A 22,980-nucleotide genomic window follows, 5' to 3' on the forward strand; every position below is an offset into this window, starting at 1 on the left:
ACACACCATAAACACAGTCAGTTGTGTAAAAAAGAGTTACTTAGTATAGTTAAGTTTGTGATATCAAATAAAATATTTTTCTTTCTTTCATGTAAAGAAGAAAGAAAGAAAAATCTTATAAAATGTATACAATACTAATGACTATATTTTTGAAGTATGGTTTTTATTCTATTGTATGTGTTTAGCTTATTATTATTGTGTGTAGCTTGCATGACGAGAGTTATGAATGTGGATGAAGCGAAGGAAATATGCAGAGATCGTGGCAATTGGAAAGAGGTAGTCTCTGCCCACCCCTCCGGGAAAGAGGCCTGATTTTATGTATGTATGTGTTTACTTTCGATAGACAACGTGCGTGCGCATCCCTTTTTCGTTCAGTCATTCAATTCATCATTGTCTCTGGTGACTTTTCAATAAATTTATATTTTTGAAGAGATTTTCTGAAAAATCGCCAAAATTTTCATAAAAATGGCTTCGAAAACACTTTCTAACTCACTCGTTCGACATTTAATGGTAAATATATAAAAAAAATACATTACGATGTCTTAACTTTAGCTTATTTCTACAATTTTTATCGTATAACCCCCTGTTATGTAAAACCGATCCAGTGCTAATCAATTGATAATGTTAGATTTTGGGTCAATAATTCAGAAGTATTTTTATTTTTAGAAAAGGGGTTATGCTCAGGCAGCACCTGCAAGGAGTGAAACTATTCAAACAAGTGTTTTGCCAAACAAGACCTTCATAGCAGGAGTTGACACCAACTCTCCTGTGGCAAGAGTGACCGTTGCATTCAGGTATTGAAAAAAAATTACTGCTAGTATCAGCCTCTTGCTGGGTTATATTCTATTTGGTAGCCAATTTTTGATTCTATCAAGATTGAATGGCAAGTAGAAAGCTGTAGTTTCTGTTTTTCCCTATGCAAAAGAGGTGTGATTTTGAATACAAATTCACTTTATATAAGTTTATCAATGTGAATTTTCGTTATAGTATTTCTTTCTGGAAGGTATATAGATATTAATCACTTTATTCTCCATTAGATAAAGCAAACAGTTATGAAGTCCACATGCAGCTGGATTGTTGAACATGTTAAACATGTCTCACTCGCATTAATTTGTTGTTGGAAATGTTAAATCTTTTTTCTCTCTTCATATGAAGACATTCTATTTGTATTCAATATTTGACTAGGCATTTGTCTTCCATCTTACCCGATTGAAGACAGACTGACATTGACTGACATATCAATGCATAACCCAAACCACTGGGCATAAAGATAAAAAATTTGGCATGATGGTTCCCAATTTTGGGAAATCCTCTCTTATTGCACAGGGACGAAATTATTGCAAATTGAGAACACACATTGAGTTTTTGTAAGATGCTCAAATGGGTCACATTTGCAAAAATAAATGGGTCTTAAGTGTCTCAGTAAAATAGTGACGATCAATGGATAGTGGATACACTGGATGTACCAAATGTATTTTTTACAATTAATAAAAATACAAATTTCCTAATTGCCTTTTATACATTATGTTTTAAGTTACCACTTTTAGATAAAAATATCAGAATTTTGTGTACATTACAAATTTTGTTGTCAGGGCTGGTTCGCGCTATGAGCCACAAACAGAGCTGGGTGTCTCCCATGTCCTGCGCTCTGCTGCCGGCCTCACCACTGGATGTGCTAGCAGCTTCATAATCGCCCGCAAGCTAGCCCAAATTGGTGCCTCTGTAAGCGCTTCAGGAGACAGGGAATTTGTTTATTACACCCTTGAGGTAAACAGTCATAATTATTTAAAAAATATATTTAAATCCAATGCATTGGTGTAAAACTCTTTATTTCAAATCAGTTGATATATTGTACCTAATACCATGAAGTCCTCTGAATTATTTTTCTTATCTAAAGATATTTATTTATACAGGCTACACAAGACAACCTCCAAGATGCAGTTGAAATCCTGGCCTCCTTGATCTCGCGTCAGGAGTTCCGGCCTTGGGAGCTAAGTGACAATGTGCCCCGCCTCAAGTATGAGCTGGCAGCTCTGTATCCTCAAGTATGTTTTATGTTTCAAATTATAGATATATTTTTAAATAAAAAAAGAAGGTATTTTGTACCCCGGAGGTATTTTGAATGTGTAGCAGTAAAATTTTGTAATGATTTCGACACGTCAATAAGTAGAAAAAGCAGGGATCACAAAGTTATTGTCTATGGGTGCAGTAGCTGGGATTGATGACGCGACAAAAAAAGAGTGATTAATTTACTTATAAGTCAACAGGTGACGATTGTATTGTATTATAAGAGATTAATTTGAATAAATGATTTAAAAGTTATATTTTAACAGGTGCGAGCTGTAGACCTCCTTCACAAAGCCGCATACCGTCGTGGACTTGGAAACTCCTTGTTTATTTCACCAAAGAGGATCGGCAAGATCTCCTCAGAGTCTCTCCAACACTTCGCTGGCGCTAATCTAACGGCGGCTCGCTGCGCAGTCGTCGTTGTTGGTGATAATCAGGTAAGAAACATTTTTAGCTTCAAAAAGATGGTTTTTGGCTGCTTTCTTGCTTGGATTGGCCGGCATTGCCATGCCCAGATTTATGGAATATCACCATTTTGACTTAAAACATATACATACGTGTATAACATCCCTTCTTTTCTAATCTAGCAGATCAGCATGGAAGCTTGCACTAGATGAATGTGCCCTTTCCCTTAGTCACGTTTTACTATATTCATAAAAAAGAGATGGATGATTTTCTTTTGAACATAGTACAAGGCAAATTTTAAATATATGTGTAATAAAATTAATTTGTTTTTGTAGGACAAAGCAGCCTTAGTTGCGAATTGCCTGCAACTTACAGGGCTTGGAGAAGAATCAAAGGCAGAGGGTAGCAAGTACTATGGAGGTGAATTAAGGTTTGTATATTTGTAATAAGATTATTTTTAACTATAAAATTCAAAGCAAATAGTTGCAAGCAGATATTTTACATGTAAACAAGTAAAGAATGTGGTCTTTCAGTCTTTTCAAAATGTTGGCTCTGTATACCCCGCAAGGGATATAGACGTGATTATATAGTATGTAAACATTTGACGGAGAAGGTTGGTCAAAAGTAGCAAATTATAATGAAATTCTTTGATAAGCAGATAATTATAATATCAATTTATTACACCCGATAAAGATATTGCAACCTCCCATAAAATCTATATAACTTAAATCTAATTATATCTACTGACTTTAGAAATCTATTTCTATTAATAACCATTAAACCATTTTCTTCAGGAAAGAGATGGGCGGTGACCTGGCCCATGTAGCCATTGCGTTGCAAGGAGCTCCAGCCAGCTCGCCTGCATCCTTAGCTTTAGCTGTTGCTGCTAAAGGTAAAGTTACTATTTTACGTTGTATTTTATTTATTTAGGTATATAAAGGCTAAAAGTTAAAGTCAATGGAGTTATTTTAATAATGATTACGAATTATACGAAGGAAATGTGGTTAATTCGAATATTTTAAACTCCTTCTTGGGTCATGTTTTTCATTATTAAAGTAAATTAATTTTGAATATTCCTAAATGTTTATGGTTGAATTAAAAAAGGAAAACAGACAATTATAATTTGACGCTCATTGCTAGTATCATCAACATCCTATCACTTGTCCCGGTTCCAATCCTGCCAAGTAATCTGATTTATCTCATTTTGATATTTATAAACATTATATTAATTTTAATATAAACTTTAAACCTATTAAGTGGGATTACTTTTTCTCAGGTAATCTTGCAATCAGCCGTTTTGGCTATAAGCTGATGTTATGGTGGTTGTAATATCACTCAACATAACATGTGCTCTTTTAGCTTTAGGCAACGGTCCGGTTACTAAATGGGGCGCTGACAACTCGGTGCTAGCGAAAGCGATCGGCAACATCGGACCATTCGCCGCCGCCGGTTTCAACGTGTCGTATTCCGACTCTGGCCTCTTCGGTGCAGTGCTTTCCGTGCCCAAGGATGAAGCCAACTGTGTAAGTTTTGTTTGTAGGTAATTATTGTTTTTTTTTTTTTAATATTGCTTGATTAGCTTTCGCCCGGCGGCTCCGTCCGCATGAAAATAGTACCCTATGTCCTTCTCTGTACTCGACATTTGCAAAAGTTCATGAAGATAAGTTCAATGATTTTGACGTGAAGGACCGACATACTTTCACATTTATAAAAAATGTATGGATATTGTAAGCATAAACTTTTAAAATTTATTTGTGTTTTATTTCTAAATGACTCAATTTATTAAACAGGCTGTGAAAGCCGTAGCCGGCGTGCTAAAGAAGGGTGGTTTGAGCGCTGACGCGATCCGCGCCGGCAAGAACCAACTGAAGCTTCAGATCCTCAGCGAGGCGGAGGCGGGCACTTCCCTCGCAGAGTCGGTCGCCGCACAGGGACTCACCACGGGCAACGTGCTGCCACCGGCTACGCTTGCGGCGGCGGTAGAACAGATCAATGAGAGCACAGTCAACCAGGTTAGAATAGACTGAAGCTTCAGATCCCCAGTGAGGTGGATGTGGAAATGTCTTTTCCGAGTAGTTGCCGCACAGGGACTTACTAGTGTTATAAGCGCGTGCATTCCTCTGAACAAACGTATGGCTTCGAAATCAGCCAATTAATTATTGGCAGTAAACTAGAGAGTACTCCAGGCCTTTAAGTATAGCACCAGAGGGTGCAACTGAGCTCATGCATAGATGAGAGAAACATGCAGCTGATACTGATTGACATGACTAATTACTTTTCCTAGCGCCCTCGTTGAAAGGTCTTGTAAGGTCAAGCTTATGTTCTTTTTCTTTTTCAGGCGTTGGCCTCAGCTGCACAAAGCAAGATTTCCATGGGCGCCGCTGGCAACCTTGCATTTGTCCCTTATGTGGACGAAGTTTAAATATGAATGAAGTAGACACTTTTTAGAATATGAAACCTACAAAAAAAATCGTGCTGTAATAGTTATTGTGTTATGAAAATTATTATTTATTGTTGAATCAAAATAAATGGTCATTTTTGTTTTGACATTATATTTTTATTTCATTGTCTTTGTAACGTTCGTAAAGGCTTGATTTTATTATACGTACTATTAAACCTGTTGCTCTAAAACGAAAAATTCCTTAATCATGGATCAGAGTGGACATACTCTTTATACACACTCCTTGTCGGTATGGGAGGAGAAATTTGTTTGAAGTTGGTTCAAGCCAAACACATATAAGAAAACCACATTTGAATCAATGCAAAAGGTTTCATGTGATCTAAGTAATATAATATCTTTTAAGTAGAGACTGGTTGGTTTGTGGTGCAATAAAGAGTTATTGTATTAGTCAGTATCAGAGTAGTCAGTATTCGGGAATATACATATATCAATGAGTAGAATAGATTCATTTTCAAAATTGGAATACAAGGTATCACTTATTGACGTCACACATCACTTTCTAATTATAACTACGTTTCCGTTTGTCACTAAAAAAAAGTAAAAATAAGTTTATGAAAACAAAACATTCAATTTTTCTAACTGGCCAGTGACATGTAAGGTTTTGTATAACACTTTTCAAACATTCTGGACAGTGATTAAGGATGAATCAAATAATAAACATTTTGCCTTAAAATCTATTTTATTGTACTTCAGCTTCTGTCAATAACATATTTGGAATCCCTTTTGAAATAGGAAATTGTCTTCCAGATTCCGGACAAGTTAGGTAACCTTCTTCTACTTCAAGTTCTAGAAGCACTCTGTGAGCTTTTTTTAAGAAATCTTCGTCGTCCTCATATTTAGGTTCTAGGGTTGTCGGAAGGCCTTCGCTATGACCAATACTATTTGCAGCTCCCCATAGGACATTCCAATCCAATTTCGGTATTATTTTTGTTATGAATTCTGGATTAAATTCCACTTCAGTTACTTTTACATTTGTAGCATTAATAGAAAGTGGGTAACCTGTCATTACACCTTTTAGACATTTAGAAGTTAGCATATTGTGAGTTATAAGTTTCATTTTTATTTATATCTTTACCCTGATCAATAACCCCAAAATTTAAGTAAGGTACTAGAACCGAATTCGCTGTTCATAAATTTATATCAACCACTCACTTATCTTTTAAAGGTTTACCAATAAGTTGTGGTATATTAATAGCAGGAAAAGAAAATATAAGGGATGTATTAATTTATTTATATTCACTTCGCACCCGAACTTCTTTACACAAAACATCACAACTGACACCTGACCTCACTGCGCATGCATTGCATGCACGATTTTTAGGAATGTAAAAAAATTTTCGATTATGTAAATAATCGATTTTTACTTTTAAAAATCGATTATTTCCATAATCGAATTTAATACGATTTTTTATAATCATGCAATAAATGCACTTCGACATTACGTTTTTGTCTTCTGGCTTGGAGTCCGGAACGCGAACTGCCAAAGAATACTTACTATTATTGCACCATAATATTACATTAACGCCATCTGTGCATTCTTTCTGTGATTCTGTGCTTTTAACACAGTTTAGATGATCAGACATTCCCTAGATGGAGTTAGTCGATGAACTGTATTTTACCGACATTCGGTTGATATGTTATTCATTATTCGTTGCTAAAACTTCATTTTTCAAACTTGATTGTTAAAAATTTTAATTTGTGTTGATTATATAAGAACTTACTGTTTCTGCTGTTTATTTTTAATGAATAAATCTATTGATATAATGTATATGGTATTTATTTTGACATTAATTGAAAAATTAGAAAATTATCTATCAATATAATAAAATCGACTATTTTCTTAAGAAAAATTGATTATTTATTAATCGATTTTTCATACTAAAAAATACAACGATTAAATAAAAATCGATTTTTAAACAGCAATGTCACATCCCTAACGATTTTGTTTTGATGGTTTTGGCTTAGGCATTTCCTTTGAATATAAATGACACACGTGACAATGACAGTGACATTTAGCTTTTTAAATATTTTGGGCACGTCACTGACACAGCATTAAAGGTTTAAGGCCCGCCATAAGGCCATTACATTCAAAGCTTTATTCATTTATTTTTATTTTATATAATTATTTACAACTGGCTTATTATCATTCATCATCAGCTATATTTAAAATTTCTCTAGCTCTCTAGGTTTGTTTGCTATTTGATGCTTTATAATATAAAGTTTATATATATATTAATAGTGCCGTGTGGTTGCCGGCACCATTACAAAAAAGAAAAGAAACCCCTCCATCTCTTTCCCACGGATGTCGTAAAAGGCGACTAAGAGATAGGCTTATAAACTTGGGATTCCTCTTTTAGGCGATGGGCTAGCAACCTGTCACTATTTGAATCTCAATTCTATTACTAAGCCAAACAGCTGAGCGTGGCCTATCAGTCTTTTCAAGACTGGTGGCTCTGTCTGACCCGCTAGGGATATACGTATGTATGTATATATTAATATACTGTGACTATAATATATATCCTATAGAGTGGGCTGTAACAGGCAGCCGAATGGCAACGGTGACATCGAAAATGATGTACCTAAAGCCCTGAATAGAGTTGCCAGGCGTCCGGATAAAGCCGGACATATGTAAGGCTTTTTAATCGCATGTCCGGCCAAAATAAACGGTGTCCGTCTTGTCCGGCTTTTGTTAGGCTTTTTACATTTCGTAAACAAGCGAGTGCCGCCGCCACGCCACGCCGCTTTGCGTGGCCGAGCGCAGGCGACGAGAGTCGACTACCGATAATATAGGGTGTCCGGCTTTTTTAGCCAAATGTCCGGCCAAACTGGCTGGCCGAACGAAAAACGACGGGGTGTTGGATCCTATCTGTGTGTCGTTGCAGTCTATGTGCGTTTACGACGAGAACGACAACTTTGAATGGAACTTTAATCGACTAATCACTACATATTGTAAAGACCCCATATTTTCTTGTTTTCTTGAAAGTTGTGGACAGATTTGGTTCCTCTTTGAAATGTTGGTAAGAGGTGTTCTGTTGAAGGTAAATTTTATTGATCTATAATGCTACCCGTACGAATTAGGGCGGGTCGTCAGATGCAACTAAACGAACGAAACACTTCTTTTTTTACAATTACTCGTTTGACATAGTTTTAGTAGATATGGCCATTATGTGATCAGAATTAATCAAATAAGTCCTTTACTTTAGTTGACACTATATGTTTGTAAAATTTCGTGGAGATCGGTTCAGTGGTTTAACTGTGAAGAGGTAACAAATTTACTTTTGGATTCATAATTAGGATTCATTGGCATATTATGTCATTGAAATGTATGATGTCCTGTGAAGTTAATCGGAGTAGAAGAAAGAGAGAAATCAGACATATCACCTATGTACCTTGCAACGTGATAAAGAAAGGGTGCTAAAGTAGTAGTAGTTTTTTGTTGTCTTTACTTAGTAATAATATTTATATGTAATAACAGGCGCGAATATAGCGTCACCTTCAAAACAATACAGGTAATGCGCAAATCCTACGGGAACTTATTTTTTACCGGGATGAAAAACATATTCGCGCGTGTAAAGCTACGGGTAAAATAAAAAATAGTAAACTATAAAACAGGACGGTGCCTTCAGATTTTTGTTTAACTTAACTAATTTAGTTTTTATGGTCTTGAAAAATAAAAAGTAGTACTTTGATCGACTGGACTGCAAGTCTGTCATTCAAGCAAGGTCATTGCCGTCAACGTCAAACGTGTCATGGTGGTGTTGATCTTGCTTACGGTAGCGGTAGTTACTTTGTTTTATTAACATTGTGATCATGTTGTACTTGTAATAACAATTGTAATGTGGAAATAACAAACTTATGTGAATAATTTATTCCGAGAAAATTTTCTTGGGTCAAAATTAATTGTTATCAATCATATTGTAATGAAATTATAACTTAAAATGTCTTCTGTTCAAGATATTTCGTCGGACAATAATGTTGCACTCGCAGGACCGTCTACATCCACGTCGCTAACTTCACCAACAAGTGTAGAAGAGATTAATACCTTTACCACATCTTTAAAAATTACAGATGATTCATTGTTAACTAACCAGAAAGACGGTGTAAATGATACCAAACTACCTTCTCAAGCATTTGTAAATTCAACTGTTAGTGAAGTCTCATCAGAATGTGAAAATTTAAATTTGAACGTTTCAAATGCAGAGAATAGTCCTAGCAGAACAACTGGAACAACAAAGAGAAAAAATGCAAAGAAAAAAGAAAAGCTAAAACAGTTAAAAATGCAGTCTGCACCGAATCCTGTACAACATGAGTTTTTAACAAGTACTGTTCAAGATTTCTTTAGAACCCAAGTAACTCCTTTGTATGCTCCTACTAGTAGTCGATATTTAGAGAATATGAGTCACCATCCACAGTATAAATATGCAAATGGTCCTATACATTTACCTGGAAGTGTGCCTACTACACCAATATCTCATTGGGCCCAGGCGTCTGGTTCTGCAAGTGTTCCAAGTTCACCATTTACTGGAAGAGAACCAACAACACCTAGGTATATACAAAATGTATTACAACATCCTTTGTTGAACAGGTCTCTTTCTGAAAATCATGAAGCAACTCAGTATAATGTAGCTCATCAAAATGTCTTGAGAAATTTAATTCCTATACATAAGCCTTATGCCAATGTCAATTTACCAAAGCTTCAAGCAGATGGAAAGGCAACAAAATCTCCAAGACATCAGAATAAAAAGAAAGAACAGACTTCAGAAGAAGATAAAAAGTTTGAACCTTATATAAATAAAGAAGAAGTAGACTTAGGTTTAAATAATGAAAAATTTGTTGAAGGTTTTTTAAGAATCAACCCAAAGCAGTTTCAACATGCATATCTTTCAAGTACTGATCGCAGTGAACAAGATATTCTCATTGAAGGATTAAAAAATCGTAATCGAGCACTGGAAGGTGATTTTGTTGTTGTTCAATTACTAGAAGATACTGATGCACAGGCAGATGATGGAGAAGAACTTCAAAAGAAAGGTAAAGTTGTCTTCATAAAAGAAAAAATCCATAGAAGAACTTGTATAGGCCATTTGAAATTAATGGCTGATAAAAACAGGCAGAAAGCTCTGTTTGTACCTCGAGACCATAGGGTGCCTAGATTAAATATACCATTTACTAGCTGGCCTGATAATTTCTACAAAGATCATAAAATATATGAAAACACTTTGTTTCTAGCACAAATTGTAGATTGGTCAGATACAAGATTTGCTTTAGGAAAAATCCTGTGTAACATTGGACAATCAGGTGATATGGTGTCAGAAACTAAGGCAATACTTGCTCAAAATGATTTGGATATTACCCCTTTTGGGCCTGAAATTAGACACTTATTTCCTCGCCTTGATTATGTGATACCTGAGGAAGAACTCAAGATTAGAGAAGACTGCCGTTCCCTTTGTGTATTTAGCATTGATCCTTTAAACTGTCGTGATATTGATGATGCTGTTTCATGTCGCCAGCTTGAAAATGGCAATTATGAAATTGGAGTTCACATTTCTGATGTAGCACATTTTTTAACAGAAAATACTATTTTAGATGAAAAAGTAGCAATGAAGGCTACCACAATTTACTTAGTAGAAAGGGCATACCATATGTTACCAGATGAGTTGTGCATGCTTTGTTCTCTATTTCCTGGCATTGATAAGCTTGCTTTTTCTGTATTTTGGGAGATTACTGAAGATGCGCAAGTGTTGAGTCACCGGTTTTCTAAAACTGTTATTCATTCATGTTGCCAGTTAGCATATGACCACGCACAAGCTATCTTAGAAGACAATGATTACTCTAAAGAAACATTTCCTGAAACATACAATGGATTCCAATATGATGATATTTATAAGTCTATCAAGATATTAGGTAAAATTGCATCAATTCTAAGAAAAGATAGATTTGAAAGTGGAGCCTTAAGGATTGATCAGCCGAAAGTTGCCTTTCATTTGAATGCTACAAATGGGCTTCCAGAATCATTTTGTATTTATGATAGTAAGGAAAGTCATCAGCTTATTGAAGAATTTATGTTGCTTGCAAACATGACAGTTGCAAGACGTATTAAGGAAGATCACCCAGAACTAGCTTTTTTGAGATGTCACCCACCACCCAGTCTTTATATGTTGAAGCAGTTAGCTAAAGCACTGAAGCCAATGGGCATTGACTTGGAGATAACATCGGCTGGCAAGCTTCACAGATCATTATTGCCTTATGTTGGTCCAGACTGCACTGATAAAGGTAGAGCCATGGTTTTGAATATGTTATGTGCGAAACCTATGACAAGAGCAAAGTATTTTTGTGCATATGGATGTGAAGATGACGATTTCCACCATTATGCACTTAATGTTCCCTTGTATACTCATTTCACAAGTCCAATAAGAAGATATGCAGATATAATGGTTCACAGGTAATTAAATTTCTAACATTTTGTTATTAAAAATTGAAATTTATAAAACTATCAAATCAGTAAATTAAGCAACTAGGTACTTTGATTCAAATCTATCCAGTTATGGAAATTCCAAAAAGTAAACTGTAAACCATGACCTACTGAGAATATATCTTGTATAATAAACAAGTAGTCATAGACTACTTTCAGGCAACTGGTATAAATCTCGGTTTGTAATCACCTCCCGAGGTGCGCCTTTTGACCATGATCCTAGTTTGGCACCTAAGCCAACAATAAGAAAAGGAAAATTATTTTACAACTGCATTTAAAAAAAAGTAGTATCTAGTTAACTGTTTTCTTTTAAGATTAGAATAATAAACAAATCATTATTTATTTCAGGTTACTGGCAGCTAGCTTGAAATATAGAGAAGTGCCTACATGGAAAGTGGATAAAGTTCGCATGATAGCAGCACAATGCAACAAGCAGAAATATAACGCAAAGAAAGCTGGTGAAATGTCTACTGAGTTATACACACTAAAGTATATTGAAATGAATTCACCATACACTACCGAAGCTGTAGTAGTTGATATAAGAGAAAAATATATTGATGTTATTGTTATAGCAATGGGTTTAAATAGGAGGTTGTTTTTCAATAATGTAAGTCTATACTCTCTTCAATAGTCTTTTGGTGGTTCAATCTTTGTCAACATTTGGGTATTTTTCCAAAGAGTTGCTGTTGACTAAAATAATTAATTAATAAGTAAATGTTACAACATACCAACTAATAAAAATAATTAACAGAGAAATGGAGGACACTCCACTTATCTCCACTGAACTTCGAATCTACCTGGCTCTACCGACCTCGCGTAAAAAAATAAACATATGGGATATGTATCTGTGTATGTATTGAATTAACATATTTATATTTTCAGGACTTTCCCGGTGAATTCGAGTGCGTGAAAAATGACGCTGGGACCAAATTGTCGAAAATGGAGTTAGTATGGAATAAAACAGAGAGTTCACCTAAAATTAAACAAGTGATAGAAGTGTTTTCTATTTTAAATGTTGAATTATATAGAGATGATGACATGGTTAAAGTAGAAATCAAACTTGTGCGTCCTCAGTAAATTAATTACTGTTTATGTAATGTTTTTGTAAGAGTATTTTAAGACATTTCTGGGTTTGTGTTGATGTAAAAATTGTTATTTAGGAAACCTTCATTTAATAATATAGCATAATTGATTAATTTTTGATTTGTTGATTGACGAAAGAAATTGATTTTTATTTGTATAATAGGATTTGATCTTTGTATTTTATTTACACGTATCATCCTCTTATAAATACTTGCCAGTTTATATGAATGGATATGATGCCTTAATTTTTGTATTTAATTTTCTTTTATTGTATGAATTTTTTACCTGTTTAAATAACAAGATTGAGAAAATTTTGACTAATATCAGATTTTTTAATTTAAAAATGTTTCTTTATATTTAATGACGCAAGGCTTTAAGCTTATTTTTATTATATTTAAATTCTCTTTATTTCATCACCGATTATTGTTGGTATGATAAAAATATGCTAAGCCATCAGGTGAATATGGACATACCAATTAATTATACTTGTACAATATATAAAATAATGAGCATAAATTACACCTAAAACTGTTGCAATGTTTGTAAAGAAATGTTAATTTTATGACATGCATGTTTTGATTTTTAATTATGACATACTTTTAATATTAACTGGACTTTTTCCACCATTGACTGTAGTGGTCCATTTTGACCCAAGTACACCAAGTACAAGTAGCGTATAAATAGTTTATTAAGGTGAAAAGCTCAATCAAGGTACGCCCCAATGGCGAATAAATGCGTGAAGTAGAAAGTGGTTTTTTTTATTGATATTTTTATACAATTTAAACGCTGTCTACCCCGTAAGGGCTCGAGAATATGTGTGTAAAAACAGCGTCCCTTCATGAACGTCAAGATGACGGAGCCACCTCGCAAAACACAAATATTGTCGAACCAGCCCTTAGTACCTAGTTTGTACCTATATCAAAAAAGTTTGTACCTCAAAGAATTTAAAAATATCGATTATGATATGTGGTTCCTCCATCTTGACGTCAAAATGGAGGAACCACCTTCGTTCCTTATAAAAATATAATGTATACCGTCAAGATGACCACACGGACACTTAGTACCTGGTTAGTACCTCCCAAGATCTTATCGCTATAATCGTTTTTTAAAGCACTTTTTTAAGAAAATAATTAACAAAAAGAAAATGACAGAAGTGCCTGTGAATAATTATAGCAAAATGTATTAAACGAAAACTTTACTTTAAAATAGTTTAGGCGTTTAGGATTAAGTACAAAAAAAATATATTTATTAATTATTTAAAATCACAATGCTAATGTTATGGTATCAAATAATACGAGGATTCAAATTGTAGAATAACCCATCAAATAAATTTAATCGACTTTGAGATAATTTTATTTAAATATATCTCAAAGTCGATGTACATTATATTTTTATAAGAAACGAAGGTGGTTCCTCCATTTTGACGTCAAGATGGAGGAACCACATATCACAATCGATATTTTTGAATTCTTTGAGGTACAAACCTTTTTGATATAGGTACCAACAGGTACAAACCAGGTACTAAGGGCTGGTTTGACAATAATTGTGTTTTGCGAGGTGGCTCCGCCATCTTGACGTTCATGTCCCTTCTCGTGCATATTGTAACAGTCAATCAAGGCAAAGGCTATATAGACCTGGGATTCTTTAAGGTGATGAGCTATTTGAATCTCAATGCCGTCGTTATGGTGATTGGCATTATTAAGCTGTAAACCTGAACGTAACTTTCAGTTCAGTCCTCAAGCCTTGGTTCTGTGTGCCCCGTGAGATAAAAGCGTAAATATGAACGTAAGAACGTATAAAACACTAATGTAAAAACAGAAAGATGGAGAGGAAAGAAAAAACCTACATTTATTATTTTTTCTTTCCGATTTTCATTTTCTTTTGGAACATAATATATATTTATATTATGTACCAAAAGATAATTATTTATTGGCAAGTAAAAAGACATCGTCTCTGACTACATTACCCTTCGGGTAAGTTAAAGAGGAGCGTTTTTAAGTAGATGCAAATAAGTCACGAAAGGCTTAGACCTCTTTGATGGCTATGGCATCAAGTTTGAAATAAAAATAATAATGACAGTGACGTGAAAAATGTCATCCTATTATCTGACTAAAAAAAGCGGGAATCAAAATCAAAAAAGGCAAGGCGTGAATTAAATTTAGAATACTACCTGCAACTGTAACTGCAAGGTTTGGTTTGTTTTGCTTAATCTTCGTGTACAGTGTTTGATAAGTTGTGAGAAATAAATTGACCTGAAATTATCAGTTCACATTAAGAACAAACGAAGAGTCATTTAATTTTGCTTTTAATTCAAATAATTCACTTCTTATCATGGATCAAGCAACAAAAATTCGTGCATTATTTGAGGATGATAAATATAATTCTCTATCAGTTTTATTAAACGACTTGAACAGCTTGTTACAGTATAAAATCGATAAAATGGGTTCAGTGTTGTCAGGCATAGTCGGTATTGAATTTTTGGATGAGGTTAAATGCACTATGGCTCATGAAATTGTGCCTATATATTTTGGTAAAACGCTAAGAGACCTAAAATGTATTATTAAGGATGACACTGACAGAGAACATAAGCTGTTTTTTCATTACAATGGGCCTAAAAAGTTATCTGTTACAAAGATATTAATCCCACATTCATCCCTTGAAAACCAAGTATTTAGTTCAATAAGAGAAATGATTCTTGCGTTCAAGAATCATTTGAACAGTTTACTTAATTATTTTCATCAATTAGATAAAATAGATCGATTTTGCACAGTAGTAGAACCACAAGAAATAAATTATAAAAGTGAATTTAGGCGAATTTTACTTGGTAAGTTTTTTTTTCTTTTTCAAACTTTTATTTGCATAATATAAGTACAACAAGGTCTTAAATATTATGTATAACAGATCTTCATATTTACCCTTTCGGATGTTGCAAACATTTATTATGTATTAGTAGACATACAAACTTATACATAAAGGTACTTACTTAGTATCACATTATAATTTTAAATCTAGTTAGAATTGTTTAAACCTAGTATTGCACAATTTATATTTATCTATTAATAGGTGCTTATTTATTATTATTGTAAATATTTATAATGTTGTAATGTTTTCAAGTTTACAATGTTAAAATATTATAATCCTACTACTTACTTAAATTAAGGTACAGTAAAACTCCAATTATCCAAATCAAATCAATCAATCCTAAAACGGTTGAAGACCGCGAAACAGCTTACATTGACGGAGATGTTTAAAAAACAATGATTTTTATTTCTAAACTTGTACATAAGTACATTTTATTAATATTTAAAACATGTGAAAATTTCATGTTTCTTTCATTTAATTCAATAAAAAATAGTGCAATATAAAAATGTAGCTTTTATTCTCTCCAATGGCAATTTTTTAAAAAAAAATCAGATTATCCGAATATTTGATTATCAATGGGTCCCGTCCCCATTAATTCGGATAATTGGAATTCTACTGTACTCATCTATAGAATAAAAATTGTTTTGAAGAAGCATAGACTTAATTTTTTTATTAAAGTGAGTTAATTTATTTTCATTTTTTATAGAATTTGGTAGTTTATTATAAATTTTTATTCCCATATGAAATGGGCTTTGGTGGAGCATTTTTTGCCAAATATTATAGTTGCCAAATAGGTTTGTTATTTTGCTTACAGGTTTCATGATAAACAGAATTAAATAAAATTCACTATACATATACATAATTGCAGATTACCCACACCAAAAAATAAACCCCATATGACATAGTTCTACTAAAACAAGTAACCAATTTACTTTACAACATCGACAGAGGCTACAGTGTCTAAAACTTTGCTATTGATTATTGGAACTGTCATGTATATTTTACTTTAAAAACTTTTTTTGTTTTAGATGATCGAGCTCGACTGCATATAGAAGTCACCTCAGAAGGCCTGGCAAACAATGTACATCTTGTTGGACAATTTGGTCAGTTAAATGCTAAGTTGCAAGCAGGCCTGTTGGCTTGGGATCATGACAAGGATATAGTTGAGAATATTATGACCATTTTTGGTATATTTTATTTCAGTTGTTTTTTGATAATATTTATTTTTAATTTAAGGCTTTAATAACTCATAATATTAGCCTCTTGGCTATCCTCAGTGTTATAAGATGTCATCATCTTAATAAAGACTTATGCCCACCAAGTTTTTACCAACAATTCCTCAGTTTTAAGTGTCACCTGAGCAGCTGTGTAATGGCAGAATGTGATTTCAGTAGTAAATATTATATTATCTGAACCTTACTTGATATTATCATAGTTTATATGCCTTAGGTTCAACCTGTTCTTCAATCCCAAATCTTGTGACAGAGATTGATGCAAATAACTGTACTGTAGTTCACCTGATTTAGTATGCCCATGAAATCAGTGCGTGAAGGAATATTCCAGGCTTATTATTATTATGTTATCAAAGCTCAATAACTATTATAACCATGATTTAATTTTATACTACAATTTTATACAATTTGTATAATTATGTATTCAATTCATGAGAGCTTTTAAAAATAGTTCCTGTGGTTTATTTTCAGACATGGTGAATTTTCCTACAACAGCACCTGAGAATGTTTCAGTTTCGACACCAGCAATTTCCAAACTACCTAAAAAGGAGGCAGATGCACAGAAAAAAGCAGGAGGAGTATCAAAAAAGTTAGAGGAACAACAGCCAATGACCTCAAAAGAATCAAAAATAGAAAATGCTCCAATCTGCAATATATGTCTTTGCTCTGATCTGCCTGATAAGTCAGAGATACCAAAAAACCACTGCCAAAATCCTTTTTGTGGGATTAACTTTCATAGGAGTTGTTTGATTCAGGTATAAAAACTCTTCTCAAGTTTTGGTGTAGAAAAGGAATAAGTAGTTAGTTCAAAATTTCACTGGAAATGAGAGTTGAGGAGGAAAGAAAGTTGACTGACCAAATTAGAAACAGTGTGATAAGGGAATGTTGTGATGAAAGAAGATATTGTAACAGGAATAGAAAAGGGTATGTCAAGATGGTTTGGTCAAGGCCTAGACGAACATACCTTGATCAAATTAAGAACATCCTGACAAAATGTCAGGTCAAGAGTACCTGAAACTGCTGAGCTTGCATGAAGAGTTTTGAATGTGGATGAAGCGAAAGAAGTTTGCAGAGATTGTGGCAAGTGGAAAGATGTAGTCTCTGCCTACCCTTTGATGTAGTTCAAAGAATGAAACTAATTAAAGGGCCAAGCAAATTGAGATTCAAATAATGACAGTTTGCTAGCACATCGCCAGTTATTGCCAGGAGTTTATTGAAGATCTTTTATTTTGATTTCAGTGGCTGATGGCAACTTCAGAGGGTGGGAGCTCTGGGTGTGGTATTATTTCTGGAAAATGTCCTGGTTGCTTTGATATTATTGAATGCGATGAATAAATACTAAATGAAGGTTAAAACTGATAATAATTGTGCGAGAAAGTGAAGCTAAACTCCATATTGTACAAAATTAAAAATAAAATATTTTTATTAATATAAAAAATTAAGATGAAATTCAATCCTTTTTCTTGTCCCAAGGAGCATGGGGTGATCCGAAAAAAAGAAATGTTGATTTCTGCCGCATAGGTACGAGGTGAAGGAGCAGTCAGGTTATTATGTAGATAGGTCAGGTTTCAAATCATTCCAATTTTAATCCCAATCTCTAATATTATAAATGCGAAAGTAAAGTTTTTTACCTCAGTTACTAGACCGTTTTTATCAAATTCGGAGTTTGTAAAAGGTCATGGCAGTAGATTTATATTCAAGATTGGATAAAAGGTATCACTTATGATCTTATAATGTATGTTAGGAAAAATACCTCTTTTTTTTTCAAAAAGTTAGTGCCACAACTGATAGAAATTTACGTAATAAACATAAATTAGTCATGCCGTTTCATAGGCTTAGCAAAGTCAGTAAATCATTTATGGGGAACTGTATACGATTTTATAATAGGTTGCCGGAGTCTGTTCTTGATATGCCCAACCGAAAATTCAAAGAGTATGTAAAGAAAGTACTTTGTGAGAAGGCTTATTATAGGACTGATGATTACCTTAATGATAAAAACATCTGGCTCGAGCTTGGCACAGGAACCTCGTAATTAATTGTAGTTTAATTTGAACTTAAATCAAAATTTCAGTACACTCTGTACATAAATCTTTTTAAAATTGGCAATCCATTAAATATATATATATATATATATATTTTTTTTTCTTTTTTCAATATTAAATCTCATAAATATATAAATCTCCCGTGAACAATGTATTCTCCCGTCCACATTCTATTCTAAGTATAATTTAATATTGTGAAGTTGACGTTGTTGAAGAAAATGCTGCAGTGCAGTTTGTTACCGCTTCTTCTGCACTGACGCCTTGGAAGCGGCAGTAAACTTAGTTTTTAAGTAATTTATTTGACGTCAACCAAGTTGTTAAACCATACGACAATTATTAAGCGATATAATAATATCCTATAATAATGAATAAAAAATTTTGAATTTTTTTTTTTTTATTGACGTCACATAACTTAAATTGAATTATATCTACTACCGCTTCCAAAGCGCATTTGTAGAAACGCCAGTGGAACAAACGTTGATACTGGAATTTCCAGTGAAGTGGCCATGAGATAGGGATTGTGCGCGTTCTAAAAAACGAAACGTAGCGATATTTGCAGAAGGTGCCTATTATTTTTATTTCATTTAAGATTGAACTGTAGACAACAATAAAAAACAATTATGCCTTTACTTTTTAATTAAAAATTACGTAGACATAATATTTTGTGGTTACATAGAATAATTCAGTATAAACAATTGTAAGAAGTAATGCTTGCACCAGCTGTTCGAGTGTCTGTGATTATTGCAAAATACTTCTAAGCACTGTCACCAATGTTAAAGACAATATTGATGTACCCACTTGAGATTACAATTGGCATTTTCTTGAAAAAAAAAGCGGGTAGTATTGGTACAAGGTGTTCTTCAAAATCAAGAGCAATATCACATGACAATTAATATACTATCATATTGTTTATAAACAAAAGTATAAAGTAAAATTGTTCGACATTCGGTTTTTATTTACTTTAAAAGCATCAACCACAGAATATTACATAAATGATGCCGTTACGCAGAAAATGATAAGCCATTCTTAAAAATTGTACACGAGTTTCACATTCACACAAAAGAAACATATCATATAACTCTTATGACATGAGTATTTCCTTTTGTGTGCATATTATGTAGTATACATTAAATTGTCATGCAAATATTATATAAAGTGTGAACTATTTTTAGTGTAAAATCATCACAAGGGTAAGTTATCAAAAGTTCGCGGAGTGAGGCTGGTGCTAGACCCGGGTGCTTCACCACTCTGAGGTCCAGTGTCGCGACCGCCAGTATTCTGAAATAAAAAACATAGGTACACAAACATAAAAGCAAACCTAATGTCGTAAAATATGACTTAACTCTGACCATAGTTTTGTACAACCTTCATCAATGTTTTAACTAATATCCTTATGAATGTGATTACTAATGGACTACTACAAATGTCTACAACTCAGACACCTTTAGTACTAGATGCTTTTAAAATGCTGAATTATGAATGCTAAAAATATTCTTTAAATAATGCCATATATACTGCCGAGTGGTTCCCGGCACCAATACAAAAAAGAATAGGACCACTCCATCTCTTTCCCATGGATATCGTAAAATGCGACTAAGGGATAAGCTTACAAACTTGGGATTCTTTTTTAGGCGATGGGCTAGCAACCTGTCACTATTTGAATCTCAATTCTATCATTAAGCCAAACAGCTGAATGTGGCCATTCAGTCTTTTCGACTGTTGGCTCTGTCTACCCTGCAAGCGATATAGACGTGACCATATGTACGTATGCCATATATAAAGTACATTATAGCGAAAATGTTAAAAATTAAGTTTTTCAAGCTCATAAAATATACATACTCAATTACTTCTCTGTATAAATTCTCTCTCATATGTATCCCAAGGGGTGGGGTAGTGTATTTGTGTAGATAGGCATACATTTATAACAAATTTAGAGAAATATTAACAGTAAAGGGTAATAGTGGACAAGTTAATAAAGATGCTAAAGGTTAATAGCCCAGGGCTGGTTCTTTTCAAATTTCATTTCATTGTAATATTATAGATAAAAAAATCATGTTAAGCTCACCTTTACATGAATTTGATTTTTGAGCATTGCAGCGCGAAGGATCAGCATGGAGGTCCGTCGTTGGTATTCCTTTCCCATAGCCAGACTTCTTTCAAATGTAGTACTTCTCTGGTCCACATCTTTAGCATACAATATTTTGTTGTGGGAATCAATTCTGGCTTGAATCTGTCCATCAAGTATTAGTTGCATCAGCTCATCTTCCAGAGCTATAACTGTACGGTTGAATGCAGCTGCCATTAAGCGCATATCAGCTGATAGGTAAGGGCTGAAGTACTGAATCAAAGCTCTGTTGCGAATTTGCATATAGAGTGAATTCAGGTGAGGTGCTAAATACATATCTAATAGGAGATTATCCCTTATTTCATCCAGTAACCTTAGACAGGAAGCATACATAGATTCATAGAACTTAAATATTATGTCACGTAACTGTGGCTCTAGTTCTAGAAATAATTTAAATGAACTGCTAACTATGACTTGTTTTTGTAATTCTGAACGGTCAAAAGTTGCCAGGGCACAAAGTCCGCCATAGACTGCAACATTGTTGCTGCTCAATAGCTCTGAATAGTCACAATGATCAATGCTTGCCGCAAGAAAATGTTTTGCAGCGGATTTATACTTCTTATTTGCTAATTCAGCCAAACCAGCAGCACATTTTAAGCGGGTAAGAATAGACTGGTTTGAATCCTTTCCCGGAACCTCATTAAAGTCTGGTGTTCCTTCTGCTTTGGACACATAATTAAGAACATGTGGCCAATTTTGCAAATATACTGACACCTTTACTACATTGAGGCACATCATGATAATGTGTTTACCACTTGTGCAGTAATCTCGGGCCCGTGAGTAACACTTCAGTGCACTAGTGAGATCTCCACAGTCCAGGTAATGATCTCCTAAATCATCATGACCTCTTCTAATGCTCTCTTTTATTGAATTTGTTTTGTAATTTTTAAGGTCTGTATCTAACTTTTCCAACTTAATGGCAGCCTTTTTAGTTTTAGATTCAATCCAAGCAGTGTCAATCACAGGTATGTCTTGCGAACCCATTTGAACTGCTACATCAGGCAAGCCTGAAGATGCTACTGCCTCTGCCAGTTTCTTATGAAGAGTTTGGTAAAGACTTACATTGTATGTTGTCATGACATATGAGATAGCCATTTTTAAAGCTTCCAACCTCAGAGGTGGACAATGGTCTGCCACAAACATAAGCCTATACAGTTTGGCAAAGCCAGTGTAAGACGCCGCGTAAGTCTCTAAATCCAATGTAGGATTCTCGACAAGATAGCATTCTGCCTCATTGTTTTCGTTATCTTCTATTGGAACATCCACTTGCATGGGCTCCGCTGTGTTCTGAAAAACAATGACACGATTTGACTTTTGACATTGTTCTAAGAACGAGTAAATATACATTTTGAACGATTATAGAGTAATACATGTAATTGTATAAAAATACTCACCATTTCGAACATTTTATACCGTTTACTTGACTTACAAACGAGAATACGCGAATTCCACTGTCAATGCAAAAAACCAACCTAAAACAAAGTAATTCATCATCAATCTTTTGCCAAGAACTTTTATAATCTGATATCATATTGAACTTTAATTAGAGACTCACACATTTAAAATAAGATTCGAAGAACAAAACTATGAAAATACCTTTATCACTACGTTTCTTTTTGGCAGCGGCATTTTTCTTTTGACGAGTTTTTTTTTAAATTCAGTTTGTCTACAATCTACAATATTGGCAACGGAAACAGATTTGTAAAGGCTTGCGTTTTGTTATTACATTTTGTAACATCTGCATCCGTTTTTTTTTTAAACATACATACATATTAACACTTCTATATTCCTTGCGTGGTAGACAGAGCCAGCAGTCCCGAAAAGATTTTGATGTGCTTATTTATAAAGGATTATTTATTTCGGAAGATTATTTATTTCAAATGTATTTATTCTATGGTTCGCCTGCACCGTAGGCATAGGCGATGATGTAGGCGATTGTATGTGACCTAAGGTGATGGGTAAATCTAAGAACCCAGAATGCCGCCAGTAAGGTTGAAGGGGCTAGTATTTAAATGAGCTTTTACAATGAGGAATTTTTAAAGTGCTATTGAAACTTTTCATACCAAATAAAATGTATAGAAAATGTTGGATTGCGGGCCCTGCGGTGACACGCAACTGGGAGCGCACCAAAGATGAGATAGAGAGAAAAAGACCGCTTGTAGGTGCTTATGTATTATAAATATTATTAGTGACACTTGTCGGAGACCAATTGCTACTTCTTTTGGCTCATGGCC

At 34.0% G+C, this 22,980-nt stretch overlaps 5 protein-coding genes across 7 annotated transcripts; 3 read left to right on the forward strand and 2 right to left on the reverse strand.

Annotated features, from left to right (window-relative positions):
* Positions 1–349: 349 nt before the first annotated feature.
* Positions 350–5,019, forward strand: LOC106135186 (cytochrome b-c1 complex subunit 2, mitochondrial). The gene is made up of 10 exons (XM_013335417.2): positions 350–510; positions 667–794; positions 1,593–1,767; positions 1,914–2,045; positions 2,334–2,504; positions 2,808–2,902; positions 3,267–3,364; positions 3,832–3,995; positions 4,263–4,484; positions 4,811–5,019. The coding sequence occupies exons 1-10, from the start codon at positions 466–468 to the stop codon at positions 4,892–4,894; spliced, it is 1,314 nt and encodes a 437-aa protein (XP_013190871.1). The 5' UTR covers positions 350–465; the 3' UTR covers positions 4,895–5,019.
* A 561-nt stretch (positions 5,020–5,580) lies between these two features.
* Positions 5,581–6,243, reverse strand: LOC106135187 (multifunctional methyltransferase subunit TRM112-like protein). The gene has a single exon (XM_013335418.2). The coding sequence runs from the start codon at positions 5,988–5,990 to the stop codon at positions 5,613–5,615; it is 378 nt and encodes a 125-aa protein (XP_013190872.1). The 5' UTR covers positions 5,991–6,243; the 3' UTR covers positions 5,581–5,612.
* Positions 6,244–8,638: 2,395 nt separating this feature from the next.
* Positions 8,639–13,227, forward strand: LOC106135190 (DIS3-like exonuclease 2). Its single transcript, XM_013335422.2, has 3 exons — positions 8,639–11,372; positions 11,751–12,009; positions 12,285–13,227. Exons 1-3 carry the CDS (start codon positions 8,872–8,874, stop codon positions 12,477–12,479), a joined length of 2,955 nt encoding a protein of 984 aa, XP_013190876.2. The 5' UTR covers positions 8,639–8,871; the 3' UTR covers positions 12,480–13,227.
* Positions 13,228–14,616: 1,389 nt separating this feature from the next.
* LOC106134982 (E3 ubiquitin-protein ligase FANCL) lies at positions 14,617–18,039 on the forward strand. 2 transcript variants are annotated; one of them, XM_013335137.2, is made up of 4 exons: positions 14,617–15,309; positions 16,376–16,450; positions 17,051–17,334; positions 17,819–18,039. In XM_013335137.2, exons 1-4 carry the CDS (start codon positions 14,817–14,819, stop codon positions 17,912–17,914), a joined length of 948 nt encoding a protein of 315 aa, XP_013190591.2. In that variant the 5' UTR covers positions 14,617–14,816; the 3' UTR covers positions 17,915–18,039. The 2 variants fall into 2 exon arrangements, with proteins under 2 accessions (XP_013190591.2, XP_013190590.2); XM_013335136.2 differs by having other exon boundaries at positions 16,376–16,534; positions 17,819–18,037.
* A 1,202-nt stretch (positions 18,040–19,241) lies between these two features.
* Positions 19,242–22,479, reverse strand: LOC106135205 (COP9 signalosome complex subunit 1). 2 transcript variants are annotated; one of them, XM_013335442.2, is made up of 4 exons: positions 22,343–22,479; positions 22,141–22,218; positions 20,687–22,033; positions 19,242–19,899 (listed from the first exon to the last, which is right to left on the reverse strand). In XM_013335442.2, exons 2-4 carry the CDS (start codon positions 22,150–22,152, stop codon positions 19,804–19,806), a joined length of 1,455 nt encoding a protein of 484 aa, XP_013190896.1. In that variant the 5' UTR covers positions 22,153–22,218; positions 22,343–22,479; the 3' UTR covers positions 19,242–19,803. The 2 variants fall into 2 exon arrangements, with proteins under 2 accessions (XP_013190896.1, XP_013190895.1); XM_013335441.2 differs by having other exon boundaries at positions 22,302–22,427.
* Between the last annotated feature and the right edge of the window lie 501 nt (positions 22,480–22,980).

Source organism: Amyelois transitella, chromosome 11 (genome assembly GCF_032362555.1).
Source record: "Amyelois transitella isolate CPQ chromosome 11, ilAmyTran1.1, whole genome shotgun sequence".
Taxonomy (NCBI): domain Eukaryota; kingdom Metazoa; phylum Arthropoda; class Insecta; order Lepidoptera; family Pyralidae; genus Amyelois; species Amyelois transitella.